The sequence below is a fragment of the Schistocerca nitens genome, chromosome 2, assembly GCF_023898315.1.
Source record: "Schistocerca nitens isolate TAMUIC-IGC-003100 chromosome 2, iqSchNite1.1, whole genome shotgun sequence".
Taxonomy (NCBI): Eukaryota; Metazoa; Arthropoda; class Insecta; order Orthoptera; family Acrididae; genus Schistocerca; species Schistocerca nitens.
The window spans coordinates 886,053,305-886,072,725 of record NC_064615.1 but is presented as its reverse complement, the minus strand read 5'-3'; the positions used below and the strand labels follow the sequence as shown (position 1 = coordinate 886,072,725).

Below are 19,421 nucleotides of genomic sequence, written 5' to 3'. Positions count from 1 at the left end.
TCTTTGGGATGATGGAAGGATTAGAGATGTGTAGGGATATGGCATGGGAAATCTATTTGCAGACTAGGTTTGAGGGGTAGTGCCTGACTGTGATGGCCCTCATGAGACACTTAGCATACTGACCAAGGGAGTTCTCATCACTGCAAATTGCAATCTATGGGTGGCATGGCTGTGTGGGAGGGATTTTATGGTGTGGAGGGGATGTCATGTTGAAATACTGGTGTTATTGGTAGTTAGTGGATTTACACTCCTGGAAATTGAAATAAGAACACCGTGAATTCATTGTCCCAGGAAGGGGAAACTTTATTGACACATTCCTGGGGTCAGATACATCACATGATCACACTGACAGAACCACAGGCACATAGACACAGGCAACAGAGCATGCACAATGTCGGCACTAGTACAGTGTATATCCACCTTTCGCAGCAATGCAGGCTGCTATTCTCCCATGGAGACGATCGTAGAGATGCTGGATGTAGTCCTGTGGAACGGCTTGCCATGCCATTTCCACCTGGCGCCTCAGTTGGACCAGCGTTCATGCCGGACGTGCAGACCGCGTGAGACGACGCTTCATCCAGTCCCAAACATGCTCAATGGGGGACAGATCCGGAGATCTTGCTGGCCAGGGTAGTTGACTTACACCTTCTAGAGCACGTTGGGTGGCACGGGATACATGCGGACGTGCATTGTCCTGTTGGAACAGCAAGTTCCCTTGCCGGTCTAGGAATGGTAGAACGATGGGTTCGATGACGGGTTGGATGTACCGTGCACTATTCAGTGTCCCCTCGACGATCACCAGTGGTGTACGGCCAGTGTAGGAGATCGCTCCCCACACCATGATGCCGGGTGTTGGCCCTGTGTGCCTCGGTCGTATGCAGTCCTGATTGTGGCGCTCACCTGCACGGCGCCAAACACGCATACGACCATCATTGGCACCAAGGCAGAAGCGACTCTCATCGCTGAAGACGACACGTCTCCATTCGTCCCTCCATTCACGCCTGTCGCGACACCACTGGAGGCGGGCTGCACGATGTTGGGGCGTGAGCGGAAGACGGCCTAACGGTGTGCGGGACCGTAGCCCAGCTTCGTGGAGACGGTTGCGAATGGTCCTCGCCGATACCCCAGGAGCAACAGTGTCCCTAATTTGCTGGGAAGTGGCGGTGCGGTCCCCTACGGCACGGCGTAGGATCCTACGGTCTTGGCGTGCATCCGTGCGTCGCTGCGGTCCGGTCCCAGGTCGACGGGCACGTGCACCTTCCGCCGACCACTGGCGACAACATCGATGTACTGTGGAGACCTCACGCCCCACGTGTTGAGCAATTCGGCGGTACGTCCACCCGGCCTCCCGCATGCCCACTATACGCCCTCGCTCAAAGTCCGTCAACTGCACATACGGTTCACGTCCACGCTGTCGCGGCATGCTACCAGTGTTAAAGACTGCGATGGAGCTCCGTATGCCACGGCAAACTGGCTGACACTGACGGCGGCGGTGCACAAATGCTGCGCAGCTAGCGCCATTCGACGGCCAACACCACGGTTCCTGGTGTGTCCGCTGTGTCGTGCGTGTGATCATTGCTTGTACAGCCCTCTCGCAGTGTCCGGAGCAAGTATGGTGGGTCTGACACACCGGTGTCAATGTGTTCTGTTTTCCATTTCCAGGAGTATAATATGAGCAGAGGTGTGATGGAGCCATCAGAGAGGGAAGGTCAACTTAAGGAAGGTGACACGTTGGCTTGAGAAGGACCAGGTGAACCAGGTGGTAGAGAAGGTGTTGATTATGTGAAGGAATGAGGATAGAATTTATTGGCACTGACATCAGATCTTGAAGATATCATCAGTGAACCTTAAATAGGCAGGGAGTTTGAAGTTTCCTTTAAACGGGTTGTAGGAGAATGTCATGTGAGTGCACATGGCAGCGTTGCAAGTTTGTTCATATACATTCCTTTCAAAGGAGAAATAGTTGTGTATCAGGATGTAGTTGGTAAGGTGTACGAAGAATTGGTTTGACAAGCCTGTAGGATGTTGGGTGCAGTAGTGTTCCATAGCAGCAATGTCATGGGTATGACGGATGTTGATGTATATGGAGGTGGCACCAGCAGTGATGGATAGGAATCTAGGAGGAATGAGATGGGGAAGGTGGATAGTTGGTGAATGAAGTGGTTAGTATCTTTGATGTGAGAGGCTGTGTTTTGGGTAATTTGTTAGAAGTGTTGGTCAACAAGTGTAGAAATACTTCAATTTCTTTTCCTGATTAGATTGAAGTAGCCCACATCAAATTCCTCTCCTGTGACAATGTTTTCATCTCAGGGTAGCACTTTCATCCTACATCCTCAATTATTTGATGGATTTATTCCAATCTCTGTCTTCCCTTACAGTTTTTAGCCTCTACAGCTCCCTCTAGTACCTCTGAAGTCAGTCCTTGATGGCTTAACAGCTGTTCTATCATCCTGTCCCTTCTACTTGTCAGTGTTTTCCATATATTCCTCTCCTCGCCAGTTCTGAAAAAGAACCTCCTCATTCCTTACCTTATCAGCCCACCTAATTTTCAACATTTTTCTGTAGCCCCACATCTCAAATGCTTCAATTCTCTCCAGTTCTGGGTTTCCCACGGTCCATGTTTCACTACTGCGTAGTGCTATGTTCTAAACATACATTCCCAGAAATTTCTTTCTCAAATTAAGGCCTGTGTTTAGTACTAGTGGACTTCTCTTGGCCTGGAATGCCCTTTTTGCTAGTGCTTGACTGTTTTTTATGTTCTCCTTGTTCTGTCCATCATGTGTTATTTTGCTGTCAAGATAGCAGATTTCCTTGACTTCATCTATTTTGTTGCCCCCAATTCTGATGTTAAATTTATTGCTGTTCTCATTTCCGCTATTTCTCATTACTTTCATGTTTCTTCCATTTATTCTCAGTCCATATTCTGTACTCTTTAGAAAAGACTGTAACTCTTCTTCACCTTCACTGAAAATAGCATTCATCTTATAATTGACATTGTGATGGCCCTCAGCCACACATCGGTCCTAGCAGTCCCACATGATCGTAGATCGCTTCAAGTGTCTGCTAAGGCAGCAAGTTTTTTCTTCATGTGCAAACTTCTGCCACAAGCTGTCAATTCTGCCATGTGACTGGATACTATGGCTGCCAGATACCAGTTCAAAGAAGGTAGCTCGGGTTCTGGTGAGGCTTCTGCCAGCCTAGATTCACCCAGTCCGGTTCTTCTCCTCTTGGTGTCAGCACTGGTTTGGTTCCGCACCTGCATCCCAATGGACATGCCAAATGGTGACATGCCTGATGTCAACATGTTCACTGCTGAGTTTAAAGATTCTCACATGCTGTGCCATCTACACACTCACTATAGAGCCTGGTGAGTAACTGATAGTTTGCATGGAAAACATTTTGACTGGCATGCATGTTCTTCCATTATCAATTGCAACATCAGAACTGTATCTTTGGTGCCTTTACCTTTCCTAAAGTCAAACTGATCATCATCTAACAGGTCCTCAATTTTCTTTGCCATTCTTCTATATGTTATTCTTGTCAGCAACTTGGGTGCATGTTCTGTTAAGCTGATAGTACAATAATTCTCGCACTTGTTGGCTCTTGCTGTCTTCGAAATTGAGTGGATGATATTTCTCCAAAAGTATGATAGTATATTGCCATTCTTATATATTCTGTAGACCAATGCAAATAGTTGTTTTGTTGCTTTTCCCCCAATGATTTAAGAAATTCTGTTGGAAAGTTATCTATCCCTTTTGCTTTATTTGACCTTAAGTCCTCCAAAGCTCTTTTAAATTCTACCTCGATACTGGATCCCCTATCTCTTCCCTATCAACCCCTGTTTCTTCTTTTGTCACACCATCAGACAAGTCCTTCTCCTCATAGGGGGCCTCAATGTACACTTTCCACCTATCTGCTCTCTACACTACATTTAACAGTGGAATTCTCATTGCACTCTTTATGTCAGCACTCCTGCTTTTAATTTCACGGAAGACTGTTTTGACCTTTCCATATGCTGAACCAGTACTTCCAACAATCATTTCTTTTTCTATTTCTTCACATTTTTCATGCAACCATTTCGCCTTAGCCTCCCTGAACTTCATATTTATTTATTTCCTAAGTGCCTTGTATCTCTGTATTTCTGAATTTGCCTACACATTTTTTTTGCTTCCTTCTTTCATCAATCAGCTGAACTATTTCTGTTACTGATGGTTTATTTGCAGTTATCTTCCTTGTACCTATGTTTTTCTTTTCAGCTTGTGAGACTGCTCTTTCTAATGATGTTCATTCCTCTTCAACTGAACTGCCCATTAAGATAGTCATTATTGCAATATCTATAGCCTCAGAGAACTTCAAGTGTATCTCCTCATTCCTTTGTATTTCTGTATCCCACTTCTTTGCACATGATTTCTTCCTGACTAGTCTCTTAAGCTTCAAACTACAGCTCATCATTACAAAATTGTGATCTGAGCCTATATTCGCTCCTGTGTACATCTTACAATCCAATATCTTATTCTGGAATCTCTGCCCATCCATGATGTAACTCAATTGAAATCTTCCTGTATCCCCTGGATACCTTCTTTAAGTACACTAGTATTTGCTATTACTGGCTGAAATTTATTGCAGAACTCAATTAGTCTTTTTCCTCTCTCATTCCTTTTCCTGTAACCCTTTTTTCTAACCCTTCCCCTACAACTGCATACCAATCCTCCATGGCTATTAGGTTTCCATCTCCCTTTATGTAATGAATTATCCATTCAGTATCTTCATGTACTTACTCTGTCTCTTCATCTTCTGCTTGTGACATTGGCACATATTCCTGAACTCTTGTTGCCATTGTTGGTTTGCTGTCGATTATGATAACAACTCTATCACTGAACTGTTCACAGTAACTCCCTCTCAGCCCTACCTCCCTATTCATAATGAATCCTGCTCCTGTTGTACCACTTCTTGCTGCTATTGATAGGCGCTTCAGTCTGGAACTGCGCAACTGCTATGGTCGCAGGTTCGAATCCTGCCTCGGGCATGGATGTGTGTGATGTCCTTAGGTTAGTTAGGTTTAAGTAGTTCTGGGCCGATGACCTCAGATGTTAAGTCCTATAGTGCTCAGAGCCATTTGAACCATTTTTTGCTATTGATATTACACAATACTCATCTGACTGAAAATCTTTGTCTTCTTTCCATTTCACTTCAGTGACTTCAGCTATATCTGGTTTCAGTCATTGCATTTCCTTTCTCAGATTTTCTAGCTTCCCTACCACATTAAAACTTTGGCAGACTATGTCCCAACTCACAGAATGTTATCCTTTCCCTGGTTATTTGATGTTTTCCTCATGGTCATCTCGCCTTTGACAGTCCCTACCCAGAGTAGGAGCACCATAACAGCTAGAATTGGGTATCCAGGATTGCTGGGTTTATAGATTTTGGGGAGCATGTAGAAAGTAGTCATGCAACATGTCAGTAGTGTAAGCAGGGAGATGGACTTGGGAAAGAGGTTCTGGGATAGGCCTAAGGATTTCAGTAGCTATAGAAGGCTATTCTAGACTTGTGGGATGTGACCATTATTGCAGAGCTTGTAGAGGAAGGAATCAGAAAGTTGGCAGTGTCTCCTGTCAGGTTGTCACTGTGATTCATCATGATGGGGGTGGATCCTTTGTCTGCAGCGAGGATGATTAGGAGAGGTCTATTTCAAGGTAGTGTATGGTTGTCCTTTTTTCAGATGAAAGGAAATGTTCTTAGGAGAAAAGGATGTTGAGGCCAAGCTGGAGGTTAGGAATTACTGGAAGGTGATCAGGAAGTAGTCAGATGGGAGAAGGGGTGATCATGGTTAGGCAGTGGTATGGACTGTGAGAGGCAAGATTTACTGTTGCTTTGGTTTGGCTTTCATTGGAGGGATTGGTGGTAAAGAAGAGTTTTGAAGGAAGGGATTGTCAGAAGGAGAATAGATCTTTGACAAGCCAAACATGGTTAAACTTTGATATGGGACTGAAGGTGAGGTTTTTGGATAGGACTGACATTTCTGTGGCAAGGAAAGGTTGACAACCATATTTTGGGTTTGTTTGGGCTCTAGATTTTGTGGAATGTTGGGAGGGAGTTTTGGAGGATGTGGCAAACTGTAAAGATCAGCTAGGCAGGATGTAGGTGCCATGAGCAGTGAAGAGTCTGTTCACTGTGGTAGAACAGATGTTGAAGGGAATGCGCCTGCAACCCTCCTCCCACATTCATAGCCAGTAAACTGGCTGCCTCCCTCCGAGCTGCTAGCTGCCTACGCCACCCCACTCCACTTGTTGAGTTGCTATCCTGGCATTGTGTCCAGCTGGCACCATGTAGGGGCATAGGTGTACAGATACATGCACTCTACTGTGTGTGTGTGTGTGTGTGTGTGTGTGTGTGTGTGTGTGTGTGTGTGTGTGTGTGTGTGTGTGTGTGCACGTGTGCATGTGCCTTCTAGCTCAAGAAAGGATTCATTCCAAAAGCTTCAAGTTTTTTCTTTTCTGTGTATGCCGGTTGACAACTCACTGCTTCTGCTTTCTGGTGGGTAGTCTCCATTGCTCAAAAAGTATTTATTTTCTGATTTTATGGACATCACATTTATTCTGCCACTAGCTGCATTCCCTTTTGCTTCATCAGGTGGAGGTGTGTGTATTTCATTTCAGACGACCCGTGTATCTTTAATACTTTGTAATTACAAAGCAAAACACCATTTTATTCCAGAAACAGTGTACTGTTGCAAATAAGAATTAATTACTATCAAAACTGAGATGTTGCACATGGAATTTCCTATCTTTGCAATATGGATCACTTTCTCAAACCTCTCTTGTCCCCTTCCCCTTATATCTTGCAATTAAATCCCCACAAAGGAGTCACTAACTCCAGAGTCATTTTCACTCTGTTGTTGATTCTACACCAGTTACCTAATTTTTGTACTGGTAGAAAATTCTTTTCTTATTTTTTATTACTGTTCCTTGACTGTACATTTTATTGAGTTATAGACTTTGCAGAATCTGAACAGAAGTTCAACAGAACATAAAATACTGTTGCTGTTAATTTTCATTGCAGCTTCCACTCTTATAAGGTCCCATTAAGGTTTGCATCATTTAATGTTCTACTTAACTTCCAGTTTAATTCCTGAATAGTGCTTTTTGCTCCAGTGGCAACTTCAGTTTCATTGATTGTATGGATCTCTGGTCTCAAAAGGTTACTGATATCTGCAGCTACCTGATATTTAGAAGCGTAATTTATGTTTGTTTGGTTGTGGATGTCATCTCTTGTAACCCATAAATGGTAGATGCTGTACAGTTGTGAAATATGTAAGACAACAAGAATTCTTTCATTTTCTTAGAGGTTGTTGCTTTTCAGCTATGGCATATGAATGTTAGTGGAAGTGATACTGTCCTCATACCATTTTCCTTGGATTGCTACACAAATTGAACACCAGAAGCGTGTCACAGTGTCCATGTGTAAAGCAGTGTGTGAGTACAGAGTACAAAGCTTTGGTTTTCTCTTTAATGTTGTCAGTTTTTTTCCGGCATGGTCATGGATGATTGAGAAGTCACATTCACCTATCTGAGAATTTCAATATTTCTGGTATGATGTAAGACATCTCATGATGAGGGCAGTATGAAATAGAATAGAATAAAGTGCCTAGACCACACTGGCAAAGGCAATCACTGTGGGCTTAACATATGCATTGATCTTAGCTGGGTGCCGCATTTCAAATAACTTTTACCTGTCACATCTTTTGATTGATATTGTAATGTAGTAATCATGAGTTAACAGGAAACTTCACACACACTGCAAGTGGAATCAGCAACCAGTAACAAATAATCTGTATAAAAAGAAACATGCATCTGTCAGAAAATATATCAGTACTTAAGGCTTTCATTTATTGCTGTAAATAAGATAATACTTTAGAGTTTGCTTCCTTCTCTATTTGCGTATGGCTGTTACCTGTTATAAAAATGCTGGAAAGACAATGTCGATTTTGATCTGATGATGGCATATGCCACCTGGAGGATAGTAGATGTACTGATAATGGTTTTGTCAATGTCCGTCAACAGATAGCGTAGTGGCATAGCTCCCAGAGTGCCATATGTGTCTACTCTTTAATAGACAATGCTCAAAGCCAGAAGGCTTAGTGTGGTGCAGCCAACTGAGCAAGTTTAAAAGGGGTCAAATTGCCTTTCACTTGGTGGGACGGTCATTTCAGAGAACTGCCACACAAGTTGGATGTGTTGCTTCAGTTGTGCTATTATCTTGGTATCAGTGGTCACATGAACATTCTCACACCTGTAGATGAGGTTCTGGATGTCCACAAAGTGCAGACACCTATCAGGATTGCCATATTATAAGGGTACAATGGTAAATTCGACAGCTAAAACACCACAGATAACAGGGTTTGTGAGGCCAGGTGTGTCGACATGAACTGCTGCAAAAGAGTTACTAGCAGTGGGACTAGGGGCACACAGACCTTTAGCCCATCTTCCACTCACACCTTTAGCCCATCTTCCACTCACATCACAGCGTCGACATGCACGGTTCAACTGGTGATGTCAGAGGATCGCTTGGAAGATGGAATGGCGTGCCATGGTCTTCAGCAATGAAAGTAGATTCTGCCTGCATGTAAGGTATGGTCATGTATGGCATAGAATGCTGTCTCTCAGATTGCATTTGTCCAAGACACGATGATCCCACCCCAGCCTCATGATCTGAGGTGTGATAAGCTACAACTCTCATTATCCTTTGGTGTTTCTGGAGGGGGTGCTACCCAGTGCTCAGTATGCACAGAATGCTGTTAGATACATTATTTTGTGTTCTCGCAAATAAAATGTGATCTGTTGTTCCCACAGGACAATGCTTGCCCACACACTGCCTGTGAAACTCAATATGCTCTGCAAGACATGCAGCAACTTCTTTGGTCAGTACAATCTCCAGATTTGTCTCCAGTTGAGTACATGGGGGATATAATGAGATGAGAAGTGACTTGCTTTACTGATCAACCAACAATTTTTTACAGAACTACATGAACAGGTCAAGCAGGCATGGCATAACATATCCCAGGACAGTATCTGCCAGCTGTACCATTGACTGAATGCTAGAGCAGCGCCTGCAATGCCACCTGTGGAGGCTACACCACTTACTCGGTATAGGTATTTCAGCATGGGTTAATACGTGGTACCTCAGAACCACTTGTGTTATTGAGTACTCCATATGCATTGTTGCAACAATAAATCTTGCGTGTACTGAAAATGTCTAAAAGGGTGTATTATTTTTTCTGGCAGTGTTCATGCAGTGTGATTCAAAATTCTAGTTACATGCTTTTATGGGTTATAGGGGAGTCTCAATAGATGAAGCTCTGATAAGGAACCCATGAGTGGAAATGTACAGTTTGGATGTAAAATCAGTTTTAAGATCAGATTACTCTCAAACCTCCCAGAGCACAGTATGTACTCGAGATGAGAAGAGGGTTCCATCATCAATTGTTTTTGTATTATGACACTGCATAACATCTTCACCTGACTACAACAACGACTGTGAGAAACTCATATGTTCAAAACCAGAAGGATTGGGTGTGGTGTTCCAAGGATGCACTGCTGTCTCGACTTTGAAGAGGACATCCTCTGTAATACAGAAGAGAAACAGAGGGCAAGTATGTGATACATTTCCCACACCGTATGCTCCTTACAGCACACAGGTCAGAGCTCATTGTTTCTGCTGTGTATATACCATGAATCGGGAGATGTAAAAGTGATCAGGTTCTACATCCAAATGATACATTTTTGGACAAGGGTTCCTTATCAGGACTTCATCTGTTAAGTCCCCTCCACATCCCCCAAAGAAACCTGTAATAGTGATCATGAATCATCCTGTATAAAGCAGAGTTATGTGTGCATGCTAGGGATCACCTCCCAGACCGTTGGATCAATTTCAACCAAATTATCACAGAAACAGTAGGCCTCATGAGTATCATCTAGCTCCAATAGGAATGGAAATACAGGCAAAAACATGTTACTTCCAGCCTCTGGCATATGGGCTGCATTGCACAACAGTTATGTTGTGTGGAAATACTATCGGCCTGCAAAATCATCCTGTTTTGCAGGGCAGCTTACACATCACAGACAAGAAATGGTTTTCCAGGCATGTAGGCTGCCTGCATGACAGGTGGATGTATTGTGCTGTAGTAGTATAGGCATGCTTTATCGACATGCTTTGCATGGTGGCCTGTACATCAGAAGAATTAAATGATTTTCAAGGCCCTGATGTGTAACCTGCCCTGCATGACAGGTGTGTTGTTGGAATAGTATTGGCCTGCTCCATTGTTTATTGAATTGAATTGTAGGGACTACACATGCCAATGAGCATGGATAGAGACAGTTTGAGATGGACAGAGGATGGGATGGACAGAGCAAGGGGGAGAAGGAAATGAAGAGAAAGATGGGGGAGGTGCACGAAGCAGGTGGAAGTTGTGGAGGGGTAGTGTGTAGGAAGAGAAGGAAAAGGGAGAGGTGGAGAAAGTAAGAGAGAGGGGTGGAGAATATGGTCAGAGGGAAGGGGATGAAGATATGGTCAGATATAGGTGGTAGAAGAAATGAACAAAGAGAGAGGGAGGAAGAGATGATGAGGAAAAAAGAGTGGGGAGGAGTAGATAGACAGAGGTGGGACGATAAGGTGGACAGACAGGAGGAGGAAGAGGTGGCCACAGAGAAGATGACGAGGAGGTATGTTCAATATATGTGTCGAATGCATACATGGCCGCAACTGTGGGGACAAGGCTAGAACCACAATAAAGAACCAGTGTTTTGATAGTAAATTAACTTAATAATTATTAATACTTTTGTTACTTATTGCTTGGTGCTGTCTGTGTGTACTCAATACCTGGGGATTTCACTTCCAGCCCTGTGTATTTTGAATCTTGAAATCTAAAAAGAAGGGAAACATACTTACAGGATTACGACTGACAGCATTTGTCAGCATAGACACCACACCATACCAGGGTATGTCACATTTCCTGTAGTCACCCCAATAACCAGCAGCAGATGCTGCATCCGGTGCTTGACCCTGATCAATGCGGCAGCATGCTGGTGCTCCACATGTTGCGATGCTACCAGGTGAGTACTTTGGATCGTGATGAGTATCTGTTATATGGAGCACTGTGAGAAGGTCAACCTCCTGCAAATAGCATATTATTGGGATTGGAAAGTTGCTCTACAGTAAATTAAGCAATGTTTGTAAAGTTAAAACACCATACCACTATATTGAGAAATTAAGAAGGGGACAGCTGACAAACATGTTCTTTTAAAAGTAAAACCTTATTCTAAGTGTAGGGTGGTATAAAGTATGTGTATGAGAATAGATCACTACCTGCCAACTGGAAGAGACACTGTGGCATTGGGTAGGTATAAAAAAGATGGAGAATTATATAGATTTTCAATAAAATGCTTCATCAGCTCTCTCTCTCTCTCTCTCTCTCTCTCTCTATCACACACACACACACACACACACACACACACACACAGAGAGAGAGAGAGAGAGAGAGAGAGAGAGAGAGAGGTGGAGGTGGAGGTGGGGTAGAACACAAGGTGTGTCTTTGTTAGCCCCAACAAAGTATTTTGAAAGCTAAGCAGTCTTCTTCTATGTGCGCGTCTGCTTCTTAGCTCCTCCCCTATTTGGTGTATAGTGATCTGCCCTCATACATATTGCATTCTAATCTGATTGATTACCCAACTGTGATATTTTGTTAAATATCTAAGTCTCTATTCTATTTTGTGTTCATCCCCTCAGCAGAGTGGTCATCACGTGTGACTACCATGCAGTGGGATTGCATTTGTTTCCCAGTCAGGTCAGAGATTTTCTCCACTTGGAAACTGGGTGTTGTATTTTCATCATCATTTCATCATCACTTCATCATCATTGACAAACAAGTCACCCAGTCTGTCATCAACTAAAAAGACTTGCAACTCTGTGGCCGAACATCACCAGGTGGTGACTCCCGATCATCGATGCTATATAATCGCTTCATTTATGCTATTCTGCCAAAAAATGACATTGTGATACCATCTCTGTGTAAAGACAGTGGTTAATTCTCACAAAAAGTTAAAATACCAACCAGCCAGTGCTGATAACACTACTTATTAAAAATAAATATCAGTGTTACTGGTTTCTAACCAACAGGTTCACCACCATTAGTGGGTTGTTCATGTTTATTATTACACCCATCTAAACATACTTGAAAATGGTGATTAAGTTGAAACAGACTGTTGTAAATAAAGATTACTTATTATAAGCAGCTATTTGGTATATGTACTCTAACAATCATGTCATTATCAGACATATATTATGCTACTGGCCCTACAGAAGAAAAATTATATGTACTAAAATAGGCCACTAATCTCAAATATAAAGGGTATTCATTAAGTAATGCAACACATCTTTTTTCAGACAATTTTGGTTGAAAAAATGCAGAATCTATTGTGAGACGTTGTGGAATATTCCCACTTCAGCCCCTGTAGTTTCATGAAATTCAATAGGTGGCTGCGCTATATGCAGCCTTCAAAATGGCGTCTGTAGCAGAGGTGCATTCCATGCAAAGAGCTATCATTGAGTCTCTTTTGGCAGTAAACCAAAGGATTGCAGATATTTGCTGGTACTTTCAGAATGTTTATGGAGACCTGGCAGTGAACAAAAGTATGGTAAGCCGTTGGGCAAGGCATCTGTTGTCACCCAGTCCTGTTCGATTTCCTACATGCATGCTGGTTGAACATAGCTGTGACTCCTGCAATATTGGAACATGCAGACACTCATTAAGGGTGATCAACAGACTACAATCAAACACCTCACTGCTCAACTGGATGTCTTTCTTGGTAGAGGTGACATACTTATCCACCATTTAGGGTACCCAAAGATGTCTGCCCACTGGGTTCCTCGCCACCTAACAGAAGACCGTAAAGAGCAACAAAGGACCATCTGTGAAGAATTGCTTACACATTACAAGGCTGATTGTGACAATTTTTTGCTGATCATGGTTCATCATTTCGAACCACAAACAAAACAGCAATTGATGGAGTGGTGCCACACCACCTCTCCTCTGAAGAAAAAGTTCAAAGGCATATCCTCAACCTATAAAGTCATGGTGATAATCTTTTGGGGCTCTGAAGTTGTTATTCTCTTTGATATCCTCCCTCATGGTGCAACGATCTACTCTGGAGTGTACTGTGCTACCATCAGGAGACTGAAGAAACGACTTAAACCTATTCATCACCACAAAAATGTAGATAAACTTCTTTTTCTCCTTGACAACTTAAGACCTCAAACAAGTCTGCACACCTGAGAGGAGGTCACAAAACTTCATTGGACTATTCTTCCTGAACCACCCTAGAGCTGGGATATCACATCTTTCGACTTCCATCTATTTGGCCCAATGAAGGATGCACTCTGTGGGAAGCGGTACTTGGATGATGGGGAGGTTATTGATGGAGCATAACATTGGCTCTGATGCTGACACTGGCTCTGATGCCATGCGGGCATACAGACCCTCTCAGTAAGGTGGCATAAGGCCATCACACTAGACAGAGTTTATGTTGAAAAAAGGGTTTTGTAGCCAAAGAGTAGGTAATAATATGGTGTATTGGAATCCTGAATAAAGCCAACCTGCATTCAGAAAAAAAATGTGTTGCATTACTTATTGAATTCCCCTCGGACATTGCTGTTTCAAAAACTTTTGAAAATAATGATGGCAAAGAAACTGGCCTGTAATTCTTAAAAATATAAATTTGTAAAGTGGTTTCACTAATGAGTATTTCAGCCTGTCAGGAAACTGACTACACATGAAACACACATTACACAGGTGACTGAGTACAGAACTAACATATGGGGCACTGATATTCATAATCCTAAATGAAATTTCATCATATTCATTGGAATCTTTACTCTTTAATGATATAATAACTGATTCAGTTTCACCTTTGCAAGTTTCTTGCAGCTGCATGTGATGTAGTTAGTCGTCTTAGAACACCAGTTTTGAAGAATTCTGTATGTTTATGTGTAACTCCAAAGTTTTGAAAAGTTCTGAACATCATTTATTATTCTGTAAAATATGAACCTCTTCAGAATTAGGTAACATTGGTACAAAAAGATGCAGGATTTTTTATAGCACCACCAAATTAAGACTCTTTTGTCACAACCATAAAAAGATACATTTTTCAATGGAACGATAAAAAATACATGTTTCAATGGAATTATAAAAAGGAACAGCCATCTGATAGAGAACTTGTCAATTTGAAATATACAATAGCACTATTCATTTCCAATAAATAACATTATTAACAGTGGCTGTTTGATGCTTTTACTTTTTGTAAGTTTCAACCTGTTATAAATCTAGTGACAAAGTTTTGGACTGTTATGCATGAAGTACTTAGCACTCAACAGGCACATGAACAAAACTGAAACTCTTGCTAAGCTTTAACTAACTTACAAAAACACACTACATTTTCCTGGAAGGCAACATTGTCTTGGCACCAGGTTATGGCATCAGGACAATGTATCTAGCCCCAACCAATGTAGTCCTATGTCTGTACATGTATATTCTTGTTAGTCCCAAGGAATGATATTGTCTGAAAGCTTGGAAACAGTTTTGTCCAGTATTAGAGTTTCCTCCATCTCTAATGACTTTGATGTCAGAGGGACATTAAATTCTGATCATGTAAACTCACAGATCACTTTACTGAATAAGGTGCCCTAACATACCATGAAATTATCCATTTCACTTGCGATTATCTCATGAAATCTGGCAAAGTATTAGATAACAAGTGCATAAACAATTACTGTACCAGAGGACAATCGTATAAACACAAAATACTTTCCAAAACAGCATCCTATGAGAAAAGTCTAATCAGCTTTGATGTCACATTGTACAATAACAATCAGAAGAAATGAAAGTTGTTCCTAAACCAATAATTAAGACCCAGTTAAGGGTGTTCTCAACAATGCACTGTTTCTGTTCTGTAGAATTGTTTCTAAACATCTAACAGTATTTTTTCTTTAAGCATATGCACTGTGTGCCATTAACATAAAAAATAACAAAATAATGCTTATTGTGTACATACAGCATAGCAGGAAAGACAAAAAATTAAATTTGTAGGTGATTTTAGGAGATATACAGGGTGAAAAATTTAGTACCCACGAGGGCTGCCATCTGTGGCAACAATAATGACTCCAACCCAGTTGCATATCAAGTCAAACCTAGCTTGTATTACAGATGAAAGCACATCATTCCATGTTGCTTCAGTTCTACATAAGATTTCATCAATTGTAGTGGCTGATGAGTCTGCTGCTAGTCTCTTGCCATCCCATGACCACATATTTTCAGTGGGTGAGAGATGTGAACATATGGGCCAGGGCAACTATAAAACACTGTCTGAACTACAGTACACTGTCTGTAGTGAAGTATATCAGGATAGCAGGGACAACGTTTTGTCTTGCCTTATATTGTTGAAAAATACTGTCATGGAGACCTCAAAGACAGGGCAAAGCCACTGGCCTTAACAAGTCAAAAATGGACAGCCTGCTGCAAAATTACCATCTGTATGAACCAGAGGTCATCATGTTGTGTAGCTCATGCCACCCTACAACCATTATGTCAGGTTCTAAGCCCGTATGACAGTGACAAATTGAATCTGGCAATTTTTGCTCTCTTTGGAGCCTCAAAATGTCAATATGTCACACACGGAGCTGTATGCAGAATGAGTACTCTTCATAAGAGTCCTCTTCAGAAGAGATATGGTACCATCATTTATTCCACTGCCAGCATGTATCAGTCTGCTGCCATATCAAGAGAAGCCACAGCAGTGTTAACTGAGCTAACAGTCCATGGAGTCATCACATGGGCTGTGTGGATACTTGTCTTGCTGCAAAAAAGTCCACTTTCTGGCTCAAGCATGTGGCATGGTTGTACGATCCATCATGCACAGGCAAGTGAGCATTATGTCTCTCCTTTCTGGCATTATTTGTGCATGATGTAGAGCTCTTGCATAGTGCTGAGTATGATCCTACTGAAACCACTGATTCCAAATCTGGGTGACAATCTTGGGAATATGATGGACAATATTATGGAATGATCAAGTACAGTCCCTATAGGCCAGTAGCCTACCACTGTCAAATTCTGACACATGCTAGTAGATGTTTCTCCTTTTTACGTGAGGCATAACAAGTTCCTCTTGCAAGCAGCCAACATTCACATGCAATGACAAACATCTGCACAACCTTTCCTTAGAATAGATACAAAAAGTAAATAGTGTTACTTGTAACTACTTTCTGTGATGCTGCTGAAATACTAATCATTTGTACGAGGTGCTGCCCAAAACATCTAAAGAGTTTCATTGTGCTGTTCAAACCAGTAAGAGTACAATATTATGGTGCACATGTCTCAACATACATGTCTTAGCTACTGCTGCACAGACTACAATATTCTGTTGCCACATGTCTCAACATACACATCTCTGCTACTGCTGCACAAAGTTGTGTCATCATGGCACATGCCATTGTGAGCTGTAGTGACACATGTTAGAATATGTTTCAGTGCTTCTGCAAATTGTGATATGGTTAATGTGAAGGAGCAATGGATTTGCATCAAATCTTGTTTCAAGTTAAAGAGAACTGCAGCTGACACCCACTGTATGCTGACAGAGACATTTGGTGAGAGTGCACTGGGTCAAGCAAAAACATTTGAGTGGTTCAAGCACTTCAAAGAAGGCTGATAATCTGTGGAAGATGACAAACATTTTGACCTACCATCGACATCACAACATTGGAAATGATTGTGAAAGAGCATGATGTAGTTCATGAAGATTGAAGGCAGACAACTCATGACATTAGTAACAGACTTGGGCTGTCATATGGTACATGTCAGTGAATTTTGGCCAATGAACTGAACATGAGATAAGGCAGATAACTCGTGACGTTGGTAAAAGACTTGGGCTGTCATATGGTACATGTCAGTGGATTTTGGCCAATGAACTGAACATGAGATGACTTGCAGTGAAGTTTGTCCCTCACAACCTCACCATCAACCAAAGAAACCTCAGGAGTCAAATGTACACTGAGCTACAACAAAGAGTTTGTGTGTGTCCAAAATTCCTATCCACAGTCATCACAGGTGATTAATCTTGAGTCTATGATTATGTCCCTGAAATAAAACAGCAATCATCACAATGGAAACCACCATCTTCTCCACAGCCAAAAAGACCTCGATAAGTTTGCAGCAACATGAAGTCTATGGTGATCATTTCTTTTGACATTCAGGGAATAGTGCTTAAGGAGTTTTTTCCACCTGGTCAGACTGTTAACAGGCAGTTTTATAGTGAGGTTTTGAGGTGACATAGGGAATATGTTTGGCACAGATGGCCCAGGTGTAAAAAAACAAAGAATGGTTGGTGCACCACGACAATGCACCTGTGCACACTTCACTCATTGTGAAGGAATGCGTGACCAAAATCAACATGACAATGGTCCCCCATCCTCCCTAATCACCAAATCCAGACCTGTGCAACTATTACTTGTTCCCAAAAACTAAAATCATGTTGAAAGGGTGATGTTTTGGCTCAACTAAAGACATCCAGGTGGAATCACAACATGTCCTGAAGACCATCTACATTGCAAACTTCCAGGAGTGCTTCCAAAAATGGGAACAATATTGGGATCATTGTGTACATGTCCAAGGTGACTACTTTGAAGGTAATGGAAAACATGAGGACATCAGTATAGTTTTCTGATTTTTGCAACAAAATTACTGGATATTTTGGGTAGCACCTCATATTATCCAAGAATGTAGTACAGTTCATGCCAGTTTGACATTTGCTGCATGCCATCTTCCTGGTGATGCAATTTTTATATCCAGCAGCTTAGTAATCAATTTATATATTTCTCTTTCTGCTAATACTGTATGCTATGTTATGTTTTACCTGTCCAAGTCCAATATCATGGGTACAATATGGGCAGTATGATACTACTAGACTAACAAATATTCAACATGAGACAAAACAGTTATACAGATTCGGTAGGAATTTTCTGCATCATGTTACACAAATAAAATGATAAAGTTATTGAGCTCTTCATTTTTGAGAACGTATGTTATATTCTCACAGCAAACACATTTTAACAGTGTATAGCACCATGCTATATCCATTTAAATTAGTGAGACTGCTGCTGAAATTCTGAAGACACCAATGATTCTATCTATTGACTTTTAGCTGAAAGTGTAGTCCCATAATAAAACTAAATGTGTTGACTGTACATAAATCACATCCACATTCACAAATCAAGCTAATTTTGTATTTACTTTAAGTGTGACATGATCAGTCTCTAAGTATTTTTTGTTTGTTTCTTCAATTAAAACTTTTGGGCTGAGAGGCCATGGTTGACATATGAAACTATTCCTTGATGTTTCATCTCTGACTACAGGAGATATATTGCCATTTTATTTGTCAATATGTGTCCCAAAAGCAGAGACAAAACACCAGAGAATAGTTTTATATATTGAATACAGCCTCTTACCCTACAAATTTTAACTGAAATAAACACCAGTTGTAAGGTTTTTAAAATTATTTATTCATTTAATATTGCTGAATTTGGCAAGCCACGGAGGGTGAAAATATGAATGCAGACTGTCTAAACCAGAATTATATAGAAATTTAAGTTTTTTTTTACAAGCCTAAAGCAAAACCATGATTTGATACCCATCGGTGTAATTAAGGTAAGGAGATAAATTATTTTATACATATCTGATAATGGTAACACTATTTTCATCACTGTGATTCTTTTTCAGCAGTTTTAAACCTCAGACAACACCTATACTTCTTGCACACAAAGCACTGGCTTACTGACACTTATTATCCAGTTCTGACATTCTCTCTTTCATGATTACTCTATAGAAAAATGGCACAATCATAATAATTTAATTTATACATTTTTCTTACACTTTACTCCTATATTTATGGATGACATATGATGTAGATTGTTTGTCTGAACACTTTTATGGAAACTGTTTTTCAAGCTATGAAGCAACAAGCAAAGTTATTACATCTGCTGTACACCCTAACTCTTTATCTGCTTTTGCAGGTCTGACCTAATTCAAATCTTTTTCCTGTATTAAGAAACTTGATTTTAATCAAGACATCTAATATATGGCGTATGATTTTTTAAACAAATGACTACAGGATCTTTTCAAAATTGCCGTGGGGATCCAGAGTTGGCAAAATGAAAGCCCAAAGCCAAGAATCAGTTCTTTGTTTTGTATACTGTACACGTACCACAACGTTTCTTATGAGATAAGTTGCATATCAAGAAATCAAGATCTGAGTAATGATTTCAATAATCAGGCTATTTTTGTGTACAGGAGGATATTATGATAAATGTCCTCACAACACAGC

At 41.2% G+C, this 19,421-nt stretch overlaps 1 protein-coding gene across 1 annotated transcript in view; it reads right to left on the bottom strand.

Annotated features, from left to right (window-relative positions):
• The window catches only part of LOC126237192 (sphingomyelin phosphodiesterase-like), a 169,056-nt gene that overhangs the window by 58,207 nt on the left and 91,428 nt on the right, over positions 1-19,421 (bottom strand). The window contains exon 5 of the mRNA XM_049947071.1: positions 10,945-11,169. Coding sequence (XP_049803028.1) covers positions 10,945-11,169 — 225 coding nt within the window. The remainder of the gene's footprint in view (positions 1-10,944; positions 11,170-19,421) is intronic.